This window comes from Eurosta solidaginis, chromosome 1 (assembly GCF_040869045.1).
Source record: "Eurosta solidaginis isolate ZX-2024a chromosome 1, ASM4086904v1, whole genome shotgun sequence".
NCBI lineage: Eukaryota > Metazoa > Arthropoda > Insecta > Diptera > Tephritidae > Eurosta > Eurosta solidaginis.
In genome coordinates, this window is record NC_090319.1 from 66,400,073 (window position 1) to 66,415,746 (window position 15,674).

General features: G+C 33.4%; 1 protein-coding gene across 5 annotated transcripts in view; it reads right to left on the bottom strand.

The window, feature by feature from the left end:
- Nucleotides 1-9,936: 9,936 nt before the first annotated feature.
- Nucleotides 9,937-15,674, bottom strand: part of LOC137233878 (cyclin G-like) — a 127,654-nt gene continuing 121,916 nt past the window's right edge. For all 5 annotated transcript variants that reach the window (XM_067757395.1, XM_067757404.1, XM_067757388.1 and 2 more), the window contains one exon: nt 9,937-14,581. In XM_067757395.1, the coding sequence (XP_067613496.1) occupies nt 14,506-14,581 (76 nt within the window). In that variant the 3' untranslated portion in view covers nt 9,937-14,505. The remainder of the gene's footprint in view (nt 14,582-15,674) is intronic.

Consider the following 15,674-nt stretch of genomic DNA (forward strand, 5'->3'; position numbering starts at 1 on the left):
GCCGATTTTCTTCATTAAAAAAAAACAACGCTTCTAGAGTGCAATGTCTACAGTGAAGCACGAAATCAAAGAGAAATATGAAAATTTACCAGAAAGTAACCATAGAACTAGGTTGAAACATATTGTGGCGAATGTTGAGATCACTAGGCTGTTAGAAAATAATCACGCAACAACAATAACATGAAGCAGCCACTCTTATATACATACATGTCCACGTTAAAGCTATCAGCACTTATGGAGAAGGCGATGAAGAGATATCACACACACACACACATGTAGTCATCAGCCGAAGTAGTTACTCACACATACACACGCATATGGCTATAAACTACAAATATACGCGTATATAGCTGGTAACCAAGCATGAGCTACAAGAGTTCTAGAAGGTGAAACGTCTAAACCTTTGGAGAAATATGCGGACGAGGCAACAGAGTATAAAAGCAGCGCAAGCTGAGTAATAACTAATCAGTTTTTATTTGAGCACGCTATTGGTTGTGAAGTATAATTGTACTACTCCCAAATAAGTCTAATAAAGACCATTTCTGTATTGCAAAGAATATTGGATTGATTTATTCAACAGTTTAGCGATTCGAGCGTTAGTAGCTTTCAAATAAGCGGAATCTCCCGAAATTCGTTACAACATATTTATTTATTTATTTATTTTTTATTTATTTATTTCAAAGTAAATCTAGGACAAATTAAAATATCCTTACAGACTATTTACAAATTATTAGCTTAAATATTATCTACCATATAAGTCATTTAGTATAAGTTTAAACTTTGATTTATTTACTGAAAAATCAATTTCCCTGGCATTAGTAAGAAGATTGAATTCCTTCAATGCCCTAGCAATAGGCGAATTAGCGACATATGTCGTTCTGGCCCTATCCAATAAAAAAATATCATGATTTGGAAGTGTTCTAGATGGTATATTGAAGCGAATACGCTCCAAAAGAAACGGTGAGTCAATCGTGCCCCCTATCAAATCATAAATAAATATCAGCGCTAAAATAGATCTTCTACTATCCAGAGGCTTTAGTCTTATAAGTAGACAGCTAGAGTAGTAAGATGGTAAAGGATCCTGAAAACGTAATGACCGGAGCCCAAAACGCAAAAATTTTTTCTGGATCATTTCAAGTCGCTGTATATGACAAGCGTGGTATGGTCTCCAAACGAAGGAAGCATATTCTAGTTTAGACCGTACAAGCGATGTATATAGTAGCTTTAACGTATAGGGATCATGGAAGTCCGAGCTAAAGCGGCGAATGAACGCAAGCATTGAATATGACTTAGCAATAACACAGTTAAGTTGACACTGAAAGAGAAATTTAGCATAGAAGACAACTCCAAGATCTAATATTTCATCAACAGTTTTCAAAACAGAAAGACCGATGTGATACGAGGTGTTAATACCACTACGGGATTTTGAAAATGAGATGTGAAAGCACTTATTAATATTTAAATGTAAGCAATTCCTACTACACCAATCTATTACTCTGTCAAAATCTGACTGCAGCCGTAGGGAATCTGCCTGATTTGTGACTGATGTAAAAATTTTCAAATCATCTGCGTACAACAAAAAATTCGAGTAAATGAAGCAATGACGTATGTCATTAATAAAAATTACGAATAGGAGAGGTCCTAGGACACTTCCTTGAGGAACACCAGAGGTCGCGGTAAAAGAACGAGAACTGACACCATCAACCACAACAGTACAACTCCGATCCGCCAGGTAAGACTTCACCCATGATAGAATATTGGAGTGAAATCCCAGATCAGCAAGTTTTAAAAGTAGTAATTTATGGCTAACTTTATCGAAAGCCTTAGAAAAATCAGTGTATATGGTATCTACTTGTGCTCTATTATTAAAGAGAGAGAGACAATATTCAGTAAAAACAGCAAGATTAGTCACAGTCGACCTACCGGACATAAAACCATGCTGGTTGGGTGAAATAATACTTTTTACCGCAAACGATATCTTTTCCTTAATTATAATCTCGAAAAGTTTCGATATTGTGGAAAGTTTTGATATTGGGCGGTAGTTGGCAATATTGCTCTTATTGCCACTTTTGAAAATAGGAGTAATGGAAGTTACTTTCCAGGCATTAATAAAATCTCCCCGCTTTAGAGATTTATTGAAAATTAATAAAATCGGATACGCAATTGCAACAGTATTTTTAAGCAAAAATGAACACAGTCCATCCACATCAGATTTGTTTTTGGAGGACTTTAATTGTTTTGAGGACTTTAACACCGAAATTCCCCGAATAACATCATCAAGTGATATGGAAAGTTCACCAAAATTTATATGAGTATTAACATCAGTATGCTCAACCACATCAGGTAAAACAGTATCAGACACAAAGTTAGAGCTGAAGAAATCTGCAAAAAGACTGACGGCATCAGTAAGAGAGTATGCAGAGGTTTCATTATAAAAAACATGAGATGGGATGCTAGAGCATGACTTTTTAGCTCTAACGTAGCGCCAGAAAGATTTCGGATTCGACTTAATGTCGCATTCAAAATTCTCAACATATTTTTTATGAAGCCGATTTCTTAGGGATTTAAATTGCTTTGAATAATATACATATTTTTCCTTAAAAGCAGGCGAGTTAGACAATTTGTACTTTTTAAAGAATTTGTTTCGTAAATTCTTAAGTTTTTTTAACTCCTTCGTATACCAAGGAATTTTATGGCAATTTTTCCGCATTCGAGGGATCAAACTACTCTGCATTTGGTTGACTTTACCTTTGAAAATATCAAAGCATTCACTAACACCAACACCTGAGAATATACTATCCCAATCAATTATGCTGATTTTGGCGTTGATAGCATCAAAATCACAGTTTCTAAAATTATAGTTTCCTGAGTTCATATCTAATCGAATTTTTTTAAACTCATAAGATTCTAATTCCAAAACTAATGGAACATGATGTAAGCCAGGGCAAGAGAGAGGATCAAGACATTCGGAGAGTGAAAAAGTCATGGTATCACTAATAAAAATTAGATCCAACGTCCTAGACAAGTTATTAATAAAGGTGTTTACCTGGGCAAGATTCGCGTTCAGTAAGTTATCAACGACATATGTTTCAGAAACACTATTAACGTTATTCGGATACAAAACTAAACTATCATCCACGGCTGCCCAGCCTACATTCCCTAAGTTGAAATCACCTAAAATACAAACATTATTCTCATGTCGCTTAGATACTAAATCTACAATATTATGTACATGCGCCATGTACACATGATCTTCACTTCCTGGTGGAATATATGAGGCACATACAAAGAGAGGCAAAGAGCCATATATGCAAACACATAGTTGATCTAACAGTGAGTCTCCATTCTGCAGCGATATAATTGACGAACCGCGATTAAAATTCCACCACCCCGAGTAGCGCCAGTTTTTATCGAGTCGCGGTCTTTGCGATAGACATTGTAGAGGTTAGGATCAAAAAATTCGGAGTCATAAAATGCACTATTAAGCCAGGTTTCCACAAAAACTAGAGCATCGTAGTTCAAATCAGAAGTGAATTCATAAAGCTTCTTAGATTTAGTTCTAAGCCCCGATTAATTTTCATAATAAATACTAAGAGGCCTGTCATAGGCTTGTGGTGTTACGGAACCTGTTGCGCTGAACCATTCCTTTGAAAAAACTGGAATGGTCGTATAATTACATTGATGGGCCAGATACTCGCATCAACTACTTTATCATAAAATGATTCAGTTACGCCCAGTTTGAAAGTAATTTTCCTAAGGTCAGACAGCTCAGTACCTTTTCTTACAAGTTTATCGCATTTCAAATAAATCTTGTTTATGCCAGCATACTTCGAGACGTAGTTCACAATATCTTCTTCAGTTACACTAGGCTGGAAAGATGAGACATGCAACCATTTAAGCTTAGCGGCAACACCTAGTTCTACATTATTGCTCACACCAAAAGCTAATGGCTTATGTAGATTTATGCGAGAACTCTTTACTTTCGGTTTAGACCCTGGGACTCTGCTTATGTTAGCGCCATTCGCATCATTACAATCAATCTGCACACTATTTGATTTTGTCTTGGCAGCATCAGCATAACTAGGTGGTAACGCTTGTATAGTACTAGTACCAGAGCTAGCAGACGGGGTGGCAGGTTGAGCTTGAACAGAAATTATAGATGAAGCCTTTGAAGAAGCAGGATGATCCACTGCCTCATTCGCTTGGTTAGAATTTTTAACTTTAAATTTCTTTGCACGCTTGGTCTTTTCTAGAATCATCAATGGACCCTCATTATTAACATCATTAGAGATTAGAGACAAGGTACCATTAGAAGTAAGCAAACCTTTAGCGCTTACTGTATTATTATTATTAGCATTCATATTAGCATTCACATTATCATGCGGACACAGCGCGGTAGGAGAAACAATTGTTGTCTCGGCACTTGAAGCGATATCTATATAAGAAGCAGTTGACCGTTTATCTACTGTGCTAGCGACAGCGGAAGCAGCAACAACAGTAACACCTTCAGTACTTAGAACATCATTCGTATGTAGATTTGTAGGAGATCCAAGAGACGAATTAGAATTTTCGGTGATCTCTTCACGTTTGTTTACACTAAGAGCATACTCAGTGAAGAGCTTATGCAAATCACCAACAACAGAATGCAGCCCATTTATTTCAGCAGTTAATGATGTTATAGCGTCATCTTTAGCTTGCAGGCAGTTATGCAGAGAGTGAACATCAGCACGTAGTGCATCACACTTGTTAGCTAACTCTTTGTTATCATTGCGAATAGCGGATAAAGCAGAAAGCACAGATCGCAAATCAACAGCATGATTATTGCATACCGCAGCACCTTTTTGCATAGCTGCGTCTGAAATATCATTAGATAAAGTATCCAGAAGAGAGTTAGCACTTGTACTCTTATTTTTTATTATTTTCTGATTCTCAGTCAAAATTTGACGACTTTGATCACTTGTAGCGACAGGGGGTGTCGGCAAACAAAGAGATGAACGACGTTCCGCCATACACACATTGCAATAAAACGATTTATTCGCGGAGTGCAAATAATCGACATCGGCTTGAACAAACCCAACACAGCTCAAATGAAAAATTCTTTTTGCACTTTGCGCACTGAATCTTGGGGTCACTGCGCTCAACCTTTAGCTTACAATAGCAAGGCATTATGAAAGCTTATATTACAAAGTTTATAAGCAATCAACACATATAAATTCACGACACTAGTTAATTGTGTCAGCAAGGTAATATGTTTACACATAATACAATCAAATAACTATGTAGGTACTTTATGCACGAACAGTTTAAAATAACACGGAGCTTGATAAAATACGTCCGTCCGCGACAACTATTATTTACTAAAAAATTATATATATATATGTAAACGCGTAGATTATCTGTTGATGACTTACTGTAGATTAGTGCATGTGTAAACGGGTCTTAAAGTATTTTTTACCCTAATTTCAAATGTAGAAGCTCTAGTTTCCGAAATATTAGTTTTTAATAAAAATAATTTTTTTAATACATAAACTTTATTATTCTCAATTAAAGTGAGTAAAATTTTCTTTTAAGTTTTCCCTTTATGAGTTGATCTGGAGCACTACCCTGAATGCTCCAGCAATAATCAGCTAATATATGCGCGTTCCAGTGTCGGGTTTGCAACCCTTTGCAGACCTTTTGAATACGTTCCTAACGTGTTTAGGCGAACTTGGTTCTAAAATTGTGACAGCCTTTGAGCTCATTCTTCAGTGCTGCGGGTTCAAATGTAGCTTTAACTGTCCCGCTCTGCATACGATTGACATCAGTTCCGAGATGATTGGATTGAATGTCTCCCATTTTTTTACACAGGTACATTTTTGCTTTATCAAAAGCAGCTTCGAAAAGTAGTGCGTGTTTATTTTGTTATCATAGGCCTTCTCCGGATCTGCCAAATAATAAAAACCTGGTCGATAATAGATTTACCGGGTCGGAAGCCGCATAAAAAATGTACAATCTGTTCGGTAACTTTAGTAGTAGAAGAACTATACAAAAACAAATCTACATGTCACACAAATTAATATAGAGACAAAATGTCTCAATTGTGTTGTTAGTGTAGAAATGAGAAAAACTGAATTAAGCATGAAAACAAATACCAGCAGGATAGCCTAGTGGTTAAAGGCAACTGCAGTTTCACCATGTGTGATTCACGGTGCGAATCCCGGTGAAACCTTTGATAACATTACAAAATTGCCTGATGATGATTACGTTGGCGGTTTTCGAAATGGTTCCATCGCAACATGCCAGTAAATGTTTCTTTCTTTTCATTTTCTCTTAGAAAAACATAATCAGACCAATTCTAAATATTCTCGCGGAATTTTTTTCTCGTGGATTTTTTTATTCCCGCGGAAAAATTCCTCAAATGCTGTTCTCCTAGGGAGAACAATAATTGGGGAATAAGATTTTCGAATTTTCGAAGTCAGCTGTTTTGTCAATTGAAATTTCGTTGCACATTTCTTATTTTGTTTTAAATATTGAAAAGTTTAATTATTGTTGCAAATTTGTTGGAAATTAAGAAATAAAATATAAACAATGCACAATATTTATTGCATTTCATGTGGTATTCACTGAAATGAGTAATGAATTGGTGCCACAGCAACATCAACAGCGGAACATAAGAAGAAGACGGTCGCATAACACAAATCTGCCGGAGTTGCCTGCTTTCATTCAGCAAAGCAATTTTCTGGCGGCCAGGTTGAGTTGAATTCGTCCTTCGTCATATGCCAAAATCTATTTAAGCCTTATTAAAAAATCCTTGCGCAATTTCTGGATGGCTGCATCAAATATGTATACCAAGAGCTCTACCGTTGCTTATGATATACTTTTCGGCTTAAAATAAAGAATATTGTGGTTGTAGTTGTTGTTGTATTAACAGTGAGAATATTGTGGTAGAATGTAAATACATATTTTAGCACAAATTTATACAAATAAGTGTTCTTTCTTAAAAGAACCAATTTCCTTTAACTATTTTGATGCATTCCCTTTAATTTAACCAAGTGAAAAAACTCCTATGAAATGGCAGAGAAATCTCCCTCTACCTCACATTCATAATACCTACTTTTCTTCCATAACCGGCTTCCGCTTTTTCGAACATTTTTCAGAATAGGAGCAAAGGGAGAAGTGAAAAAAACTCACAAGGAATTTTTATTTAGAATACGAGGAATGGGAGAAGGGAAAAAACTCGCACGGAATTTTGGTTTAGAATTGGGCTGAATAATTGAAATTCAATTATTATAAGCCGATGTTAAGCTCATGAATTCTTAAAATTTAGTAGTCTTTCACACAATACTGTAGTTATAAACTGCCTTTGTCAGTTCGTCACAGTCGGGTGGGGGAACGTATAGTATTTTTACATCAGGAATTTGAGCATCGGATTCGTACTGGAATATCGGGTTCGTACAATATCGTTAGCACTTACCAGATTTTATGGACATGGGGAAAACCTTTTACACGCAAATATATACGGAATAAATTTCTTAAGGTTGTATTTACGGACTGAGCGTAAGTACTAAATAACTCTCTTTGATGACATCATGTGTACGATTTACAATAAGACATCCAGTTGTTAGCTTGGAAGTTGGCAAGTTCTCATCTTGCACTTGTTTTTATGTTAAGTTGGTCTCGTGGATGGCGAAAATGCCTATTGTATTAACCGGAATTGTAAACATCGATACTATGTAGATGCTGAACCTGTGAGGCTATCTGAGTATGGGACTCATCTCTTTTTTGTTGCCCTACCCATTAAAACCGAATCAATCTTATCAGTTGGTTAGTAGAATGTGGCTCACGCAACTGCTGACCGAATCCCGTCTGTCACTTCCGCAGGTCATGTTATGGTTGACAATGGTCGGGGATAGGTCACCAAGTATATCTTCTATCCGTCGGCGTTATAAAGCGAAATGAACTCCACAATATGGATAGTTCGGGGCTTCAAAGAATTGGTTCAAATAAACCTCGACAACTTCATGTGATTGCTGCAACGATGGGTACAGCTCTAAAGAAAGGTGGTCGGCTTTCAAAATTTCCTGCTGGAAATTGGCGTCACTAGTTCAGAACAAAAGTGATAAGACTTACCTGTCTGTGGTAGAAGTCAGCACTGTACCACAGCGGAGCAGCGTACAACACACTTAATTATTACACCAGTTGGCGTCCGAGCAAGTGGATTTTCTGCGTACGGTTCTCATGATTTCCTGCTTGAAATATTTGCTCCCGATTCAAAAAAAATTTAGTAGACTTACCTGACTGTGGAAGAAGAAAACTCTCGACCACAGCAGAACAGCATACCACAGAGGCTGAAATATTACCCAGATGGCGTCCGAGGAAGCGCATTTTCATAGTGACGACTTATGTAACTTGTTTTACAGTTATCTCTCTGTTAGACTTTTTGCTTTGATCATTTAACAGTGTTTACCCCACAATTCCATTCAATAGATAATATTTAAGAGAAGAGTTTTGTGAGGCTCAACATGCGCTTCAGCCACGAACATATCCACAAAGAAGAGTCAATACACGCTATTATGTAACATTCGGCTGAGTATTAGAACCTAACAATTTGATTGAAAAGACTGTACTATGAGCAAAAAAAGTATTTCCCCAGTTTTCGAAGTTAGCCTCCAAAACATAGATTTTGATTTTCCAAATACTAAATCTAACCCACCTCTATTAGTTTTATTTACCGTGTTTAAAAAATTGGAAACGTATGGGTGAACTATTCAAACTTTTTTTCCATGCAGGTCTTCGAACGAAGCAATATAATTTTCCCTTTTTCGTTAAGACCGAACCACGGCCAGCTTTAACTAAACCGTGATTCGTTAGTCCAATTCTGATGACGAATTCAGCACAACAAAAAGCCGGACAATTTTTGCCTCGCATTACCAGATGCGTCCACTTTTTTTGTGTAGCTGTTAATCTATCGCTTTTGAGAAGATTTGGCTTTTGACTCCTTAGAAGGCAGGTATTTTTTATTTTTTAAATGTAGTATATATATTGGGAAGGCTCAAATTTCGAACCTCGAAAGTCAATATCAATGATTTGGGGACTAACTACGACAAAATATCGCCACCGATTATTTCCCCGATTTTCGCTGTTAGGGCCTAACCACGATCCGTAAGACCAATTCTGATCGTCCGCTTTGATGCTTTCGAAGCTCTGTCATCTGACCCCCTATAATTTATACAGTCCAAATAAGAAACGAAGGCAGATCAGCTTTCAAAATAAATGGCCAAATTTCGAACCAGAAGCCCATATCTTTTTTTGGATGCTAAATTCTAAAAACGGGGTGGTAATTTTCGTTTTTAGATCAACCTCTACAAAGATTGCTTTTTAACTTAATCGGTTCTTTGCAAGCTTGTACCGCCGAGCCATACGAGAACTAGCTTGAATGTGCTTTTACAGAAAATATCTTTGAAAAAAATTTGAAAGTGCTAGTTTTCGTATTGCAGGTCAATACGTTCTTAACAAGTTAAAAGAAAAAAATGTCTATTTTTTCTATTTTGCATTTGCAATATTTTCTTCTGCAATATCAAAAATGATAAGCAAAATTGTCAACTACACGCATTTATTATTCAAATTCATTCATACACGATTACACAATCAAAAAGAGAAAATATCGAACATTTCTTTAAAAAATGTATGTGTGTTGTTCTTCATCATGATTACACAAAAATGCTTAGCTTACATACATACATGCATGCGCGCTTCATATGCTATGCTAAGCTATAAGTGCAGACAGGTTCTCTTTTCTTTATTATAAATTGTTATTTACAATTATTTAGAGGCAGCTTAATAGTGCCTTTGGGTTTTTTTCTCAGCTTTGCACTTACGAAATTAAAAACTATGTAGAAGAAATGTGAAATAAAAAAAAATAATTATCAAATAAAATTTCATATAAAAAAACACAAATTAAAAATAAAGTCATTCGAAATGTATATTTTAAAGTAAAAATCTAAATTTTTCAATTTCTTAGTTTTTGAGTGCTTTGTTCATAAAACTTTTTCGCGCAACTACACACATGTTAAGGATGTATAACTCAGTCTGTATAAGAGTTGTATATGTGTGTGTTTTTATTGTTGCCTTAATGAATGTACCATGTAAGTGTAACAGGTAATACGCCCGCGTACTTTTGTGTATATTTTTTGTTGTTTTGATTTGTATGCATCATAATTTCATTATTTCAATTTAAATTAAATGGAATATTTATCATAATTTGCTTTTTTTGCTTATTAAAAGTATAGAATTAAAAGTATTTTTTTATGATTAAATAAAAAAGCTGCTTACACTTTGTCATTTCACCTTTTTGCTGCGTTCCTTCTTAAATATTTTTATATTTTCAATGAACTGCGCGAAATATATCAATGAAAGCATTTACAATTTACTTGTTGTTTTTCTACAAATATAAATTTTGAAAAATTTTGGCGAATTACTTTTGGTTTTCTTCAACTCGTTTCTAACTTCTTCTATCACACTCAGTTTCAAATGAATTTCGAGCGAATCTCCAATTTTTAAAATCATATATTAACTTTTTAAAAAGTGTTGATCATTTGCACTTAAATTGTATGTATGGATGTGTGAATTTAATACTTAAACAATAGTAATAAAATTATTAACAAAGAATAAATTATAAAAAAAAAAATACTTTGCATACAAAAATTGTTTGTATGCCTAAAAATTTAAATAAAAGATCACTAAATTGTTTTTGTCGCTTGAGGAGCGCATGTGTTATATTGCAAGTATGCCTGATTACGTTGAATACATTTTTTCCAATTCCATGTTTACAATTTTTCGAGTTCGAATTTTTTTTCGAACACATGTTGCAGTTTTTTTTTTGCTGACAAATTTGTTTGCGCTTAAATTTAAGTTGTTTCTGGCTTGAACTTAAGCGTCAAGGTTCTATGACCTGGAAATTGTTTTTCGAACTTCATAGTTTTTTGAACTTAAATTTTTTAAGGCTGCACACTGGACCATTTTACGCACTCGAATTTCAAAGTTTTTCGAACCCAACAATTTTTTCAAACTTGAATTTCAAAGTTAGTCGTGCTGAATAACTTGGTTCGAGTTCAAACTTTAAAATTTCTATAATTTTTCGAAATCACACCCCGAAGTTTCTACAGCTAAAACATTTTTGACGCACTCAATATTACACAGTTTTCGACATCGTATTCGAAGCGTTTGTCCGATAAAAAAAATGATAGAAATCTACTTCGCATCTACTAAGGAGTATACACAGAGCTCGAATAAGCTTTTCTAACTTAAATTTGAAATAAATACTGTCAAAAAAGTTAACGTAACAGAACATGCTACTCGCAACATATCCACAGTCCCCCAGCTCAAAATCTAGAAACTCTAATCGTCTATTTTTAGAGCAAGTAGCTCTTAGCTCAATGCATCACTTATGAAACTAGGGTAAGTAAAATACCTCGTAGTTCGAAAATGTCTCTGGCACTGTATAACAAATCAAACAAAGCCATTTTGAAAGATAACAGTATTGATTTCGAATACAAAAGGTTTGAACATTCCTCAGCTAAGAATGAAGAATACAACTTGTCAGTATACTCACATGCGGAATATTACATATGAGAAGCGAAGCATGCAGCGTATTCAGTACGGCCAACGCTTCGCATTGAATATTGAGTAAATGGTATTTCACATTATAAATTTTCACTCTTTACATTTGTTTCAAATAATTAATATTCATATATTCAAATATGATGAAATGCCTGAATATTTACTATTTATTAGGAAATGGCTATTTTACGAAATAACAGCCAGAGAGCAAAAATTTAAAAGGAATTTAAATGTCAAGTTTTATTAATTTATTTGCAATTGTCTGTAAGTTTAAAATATATTTCGCTTTAGTTGGTTCATTGCATAACATTTAAAAAAAAAAAATTTTAATTTTGAATTTCTTCGAAAATCTGTTTTCGAAAATTTCTAATTTTTTCGAAGTTTTATGTTTTTTCTTTTCGAAATTATCAGCAGGCATGCAGCTATTGCTGCATTTAGTAATTGTTTTTAATTTAAGAAAATCTGTTTTCAAATTTTTCGAAATTTTAAGATATTTTTAAATTTTAAATATGCATTCGGCTATTGCTGCTTTTAATAGTTGTTACTATAATTTGAGTTCTAAAGATAAATTGTATCTCGAAAATGCCAAGCGTTTAATACAAATAGTTGAATTAAACATTCGGAAGTGGGGTGGTTAAACGTTTTTCAAAGAGTCTAAACAAACATATATATACATAAACATATTTTCGAAATTAAACGTTTTTCATTTATTTTCTCGACAACGGTGAAACTTTTTTAATTATTTTTTAAAAAGTTACAGCAGCGGAAAATGAAAATCAGTCACTTTCGAAGATATGTTTAAATTATAGCTCTAAAACCAATTCTAATTGCGAACGGCTGAAATAACTCAAATTTTGAAAAACTGAAAATTGTTTTTTTTTTGTTGTTTCATCATTGTGAACTATAACCATAAGCTTTCCTGAAAACACGGATCTACGAAAAATACTGCGCCACTTAAGAAATTTTTACTAAAATGCGCAGTTAAGAAAGGAAATTTCAAGAATTGTTTCGCTTATATTTCTTGTTCTTAATAACCAGTAAACGCAATTCTCGCCTGAAACTTAAACTTTAGGCTTTCATTATTATGCATTTTGCTTTAATTTTAGTCTTTTACAGACGTCAAAATAGAAATTTAAAATAAGAACTAAAAAAATTTGAATGCGTCCTAATAGCTTTTTTTTTATTTAATACTAAATTTAAAAACCTCCAGCTTTTTGAAAATGTGTGAAAATAAGTGTTTTATGCTTTTCATTTTGCAATCGTTAGTAATATTTTTGTACTTTTTTTTCAATTTAATTTAAAATATTATTTTGTTTGTGACCACTAAAGTTTTCGTTTTAAAATTATTAAGAAAGAAAACTGTCAGAATAAAACGGTAAATCTTTAAGTTTTTGAAAAATGATTTGCGTCTTTAATTTGTTTTCAATTATTGTTGTACACAAAGATAACATTACAGTTTTACAGTTTACAGTTTTGACTTGATTGATATTGCAGTATTAATATTGTGTTGTTTTGGTTTTTTAAGTATATAAACTACATATTGAATACATATATTTTTTGAAATTCTTTAGGTATAGTTTTCTTATTTTAGCTATTTGAATCTTTTGCTTGCATATATTCTTAATATCTCATATTGTTTTACCAAAAAATAATTGAACAAAATATTATTTATTAAAAAATCAAAATACAAACATTGGGCGAACATAAAACAGAATTTGAATTGTTTTTTTTTTTTTTTTTGATTAAATTTAATTAAAATAAATCGATTTCCATTTTGTTTTTGTTTTTTTTTTTTTTTTTTTTTTTTTTTTTGTTTGCAAAATTTTAGTTTTCTTTAGAAATTTTTAAAATATTTTTTATAATTTTTTTTTATAAATTTTTTGTTGTTTGTTTGCTTAAGAGAACCCAAAATGCTTTTCCCATCTCTGAACCGTATACATGCTCAACTCAATCGCTTAACTAGCAGATTTGATTTTCCTTAGCACCTGCTGCCCGCATTCTGCATTGCGGCGCTTTTTTCCAAATTATTTACTATAATTTCAATTTTGCTGAGCATATACCGCTCTTTCATTTCAATTGTGTTCTGATTTGTTGAGAGGTACAAGCTCAAAATTATTTGTCAAAAATCTGAAGCTGTATCTGAACGACAAGCCAGCACACAATTATACAACGAAAAAATGCGCTGGAACGGCATCAATCTTTTGTATGATGGTCCGTCACATTTATTTAAATTTTTTTTTTTTAATTTTTTCTTTTTAAAACTTTTTTTCGTTCGTATTATTTTATAAGATTTGAAATAGAATTAAACATATTTCCCTTCAAATTCGCGCCCGCTCTTAATCCCTTTCGAATTGTTTTTTTCTTCTTCTTCTCTTTCTTCTTCTTACGCTTAACTTACGTACATACAAGCATACATATACATTATTTTTAAAGATAAAGAAAAATCAAACAAATTCTAAATCTTTCGTTATTATGATGCATAGCAAAATATACACACATCGCAGTGGAGAGTTGAGTGTTATTGTTTAGATGACAAAAAAAAAATTAAATGTATGCTGTTCCAGTTGCTTACGTTGACGATTTCGCTTTTTCATTGATTTTTTTTTTTTAACGAGAACGAAAGTTTTGTTATTGTGTCATGCAGGATATGTTGTTGTCGTTGACGTTTCACAACTTCAATTTTCCTTTACGTTTCATAATACAAAATTTGTTTCTACTTCTACACAATACCTTTTTATCTCTTTATAGCAAATTTTTTTGCTTTTCACATTTTTTCATTTTGCTTCTTGCCTCTATACTTTGACCGTCTTAACTGGCAAATAATTATCATCCTGCAGTTATTTGTTGAGTTTGTACGCAAAAATCTGATGTATTGACTGCACACTGCTGTTTTGCGTATGTTCTGTATTAACACTGTTCGAAAATTGGAATAATTGGAGATGTCGGCCAATCTTCTTCCTCCTCAGAGCTGATACTTTCGGTTCTGTAAAAGAAAAAGTAAGCAGTTTTAGATAAGTGTGAAGATAATTAAAATTTTGAATACACAAATTTTTAAATATTTCAAAGCAATATAAGAAAAATTATAGTTTCTGCCGATTTCGAATAGATTTCATACACTATTTCTATTCATTACAGAATCCTTTTTTTTATTTTTTCAAAGGAAACCAATTTTTGCACATTATATGGGAGAACCCAGCTAGTGATTGACGTTAGGAAAAACTCAGCAAACATAAACCAAATCTGTGGAGCAAAATCAGAGACTTTGAAGAAAAGGGAAAAAGAGAAAAAGGGAATTTATATAGCCAAGGAAAAGTAAATCGAAAAGAATGTGGAAAAGGAAGACGAAAATTACAAGAAAAAGGAGAGGTAAAAGAAGCTGGAGGAGAAAGAGGGAAAAGAAGATATTTCGACCGTGACGATGGTACTGATGATGCTAATTATGTTGGTAATAATTATATGGAAATGAAGAAAAAGCTAATGCGAACGAAGTCAATGAGTCAATAATATGACACTTAGCCAAAATTCAAACTCAACTCCAAAGAATTTCGTGCTAAAGTATTGGTTTGCCTTGAAATTTAAAGGTTTTTCGAGTTGAACAATTCTTGGAACTCAACTTTAAAGTTTTTCGAACTTGCATGTTTTTGAGCTCAAACGTTAGAGTTTTTCAAGCATATTTACGAACTCAAAATGCAAAGCTTTTCGAACTGCAACATTTTTCGCACTCCTATTTTAAATTTTTCGAACATAAAAATTGTATCTAACTCGAATTGCAAAGTTATTCGTGGTGGAATATTTTTTCCGCACTCAAACTACAAAGCTTTTGGAACTCGAAATTTTGGTTCATCAAAAAAAAACAAAAAAAAAAAAAAACAGCGATTTGAACAAGTATTCGAATAGTTTGTCCAAAAAACACTGCATTGAGAAATTTATTGCCGAGTGTTTGCGTATCGACTTAGAAAGCTGAATTAGCATTTTTAGCTCAGATTTCAAAGCTCTCTGCTCATCTTACTGAGGTGTGAACGTCAAAAAATCAACCTCAAATCAACTTGTGTAAAAATGTGATTACATAAAGGGTG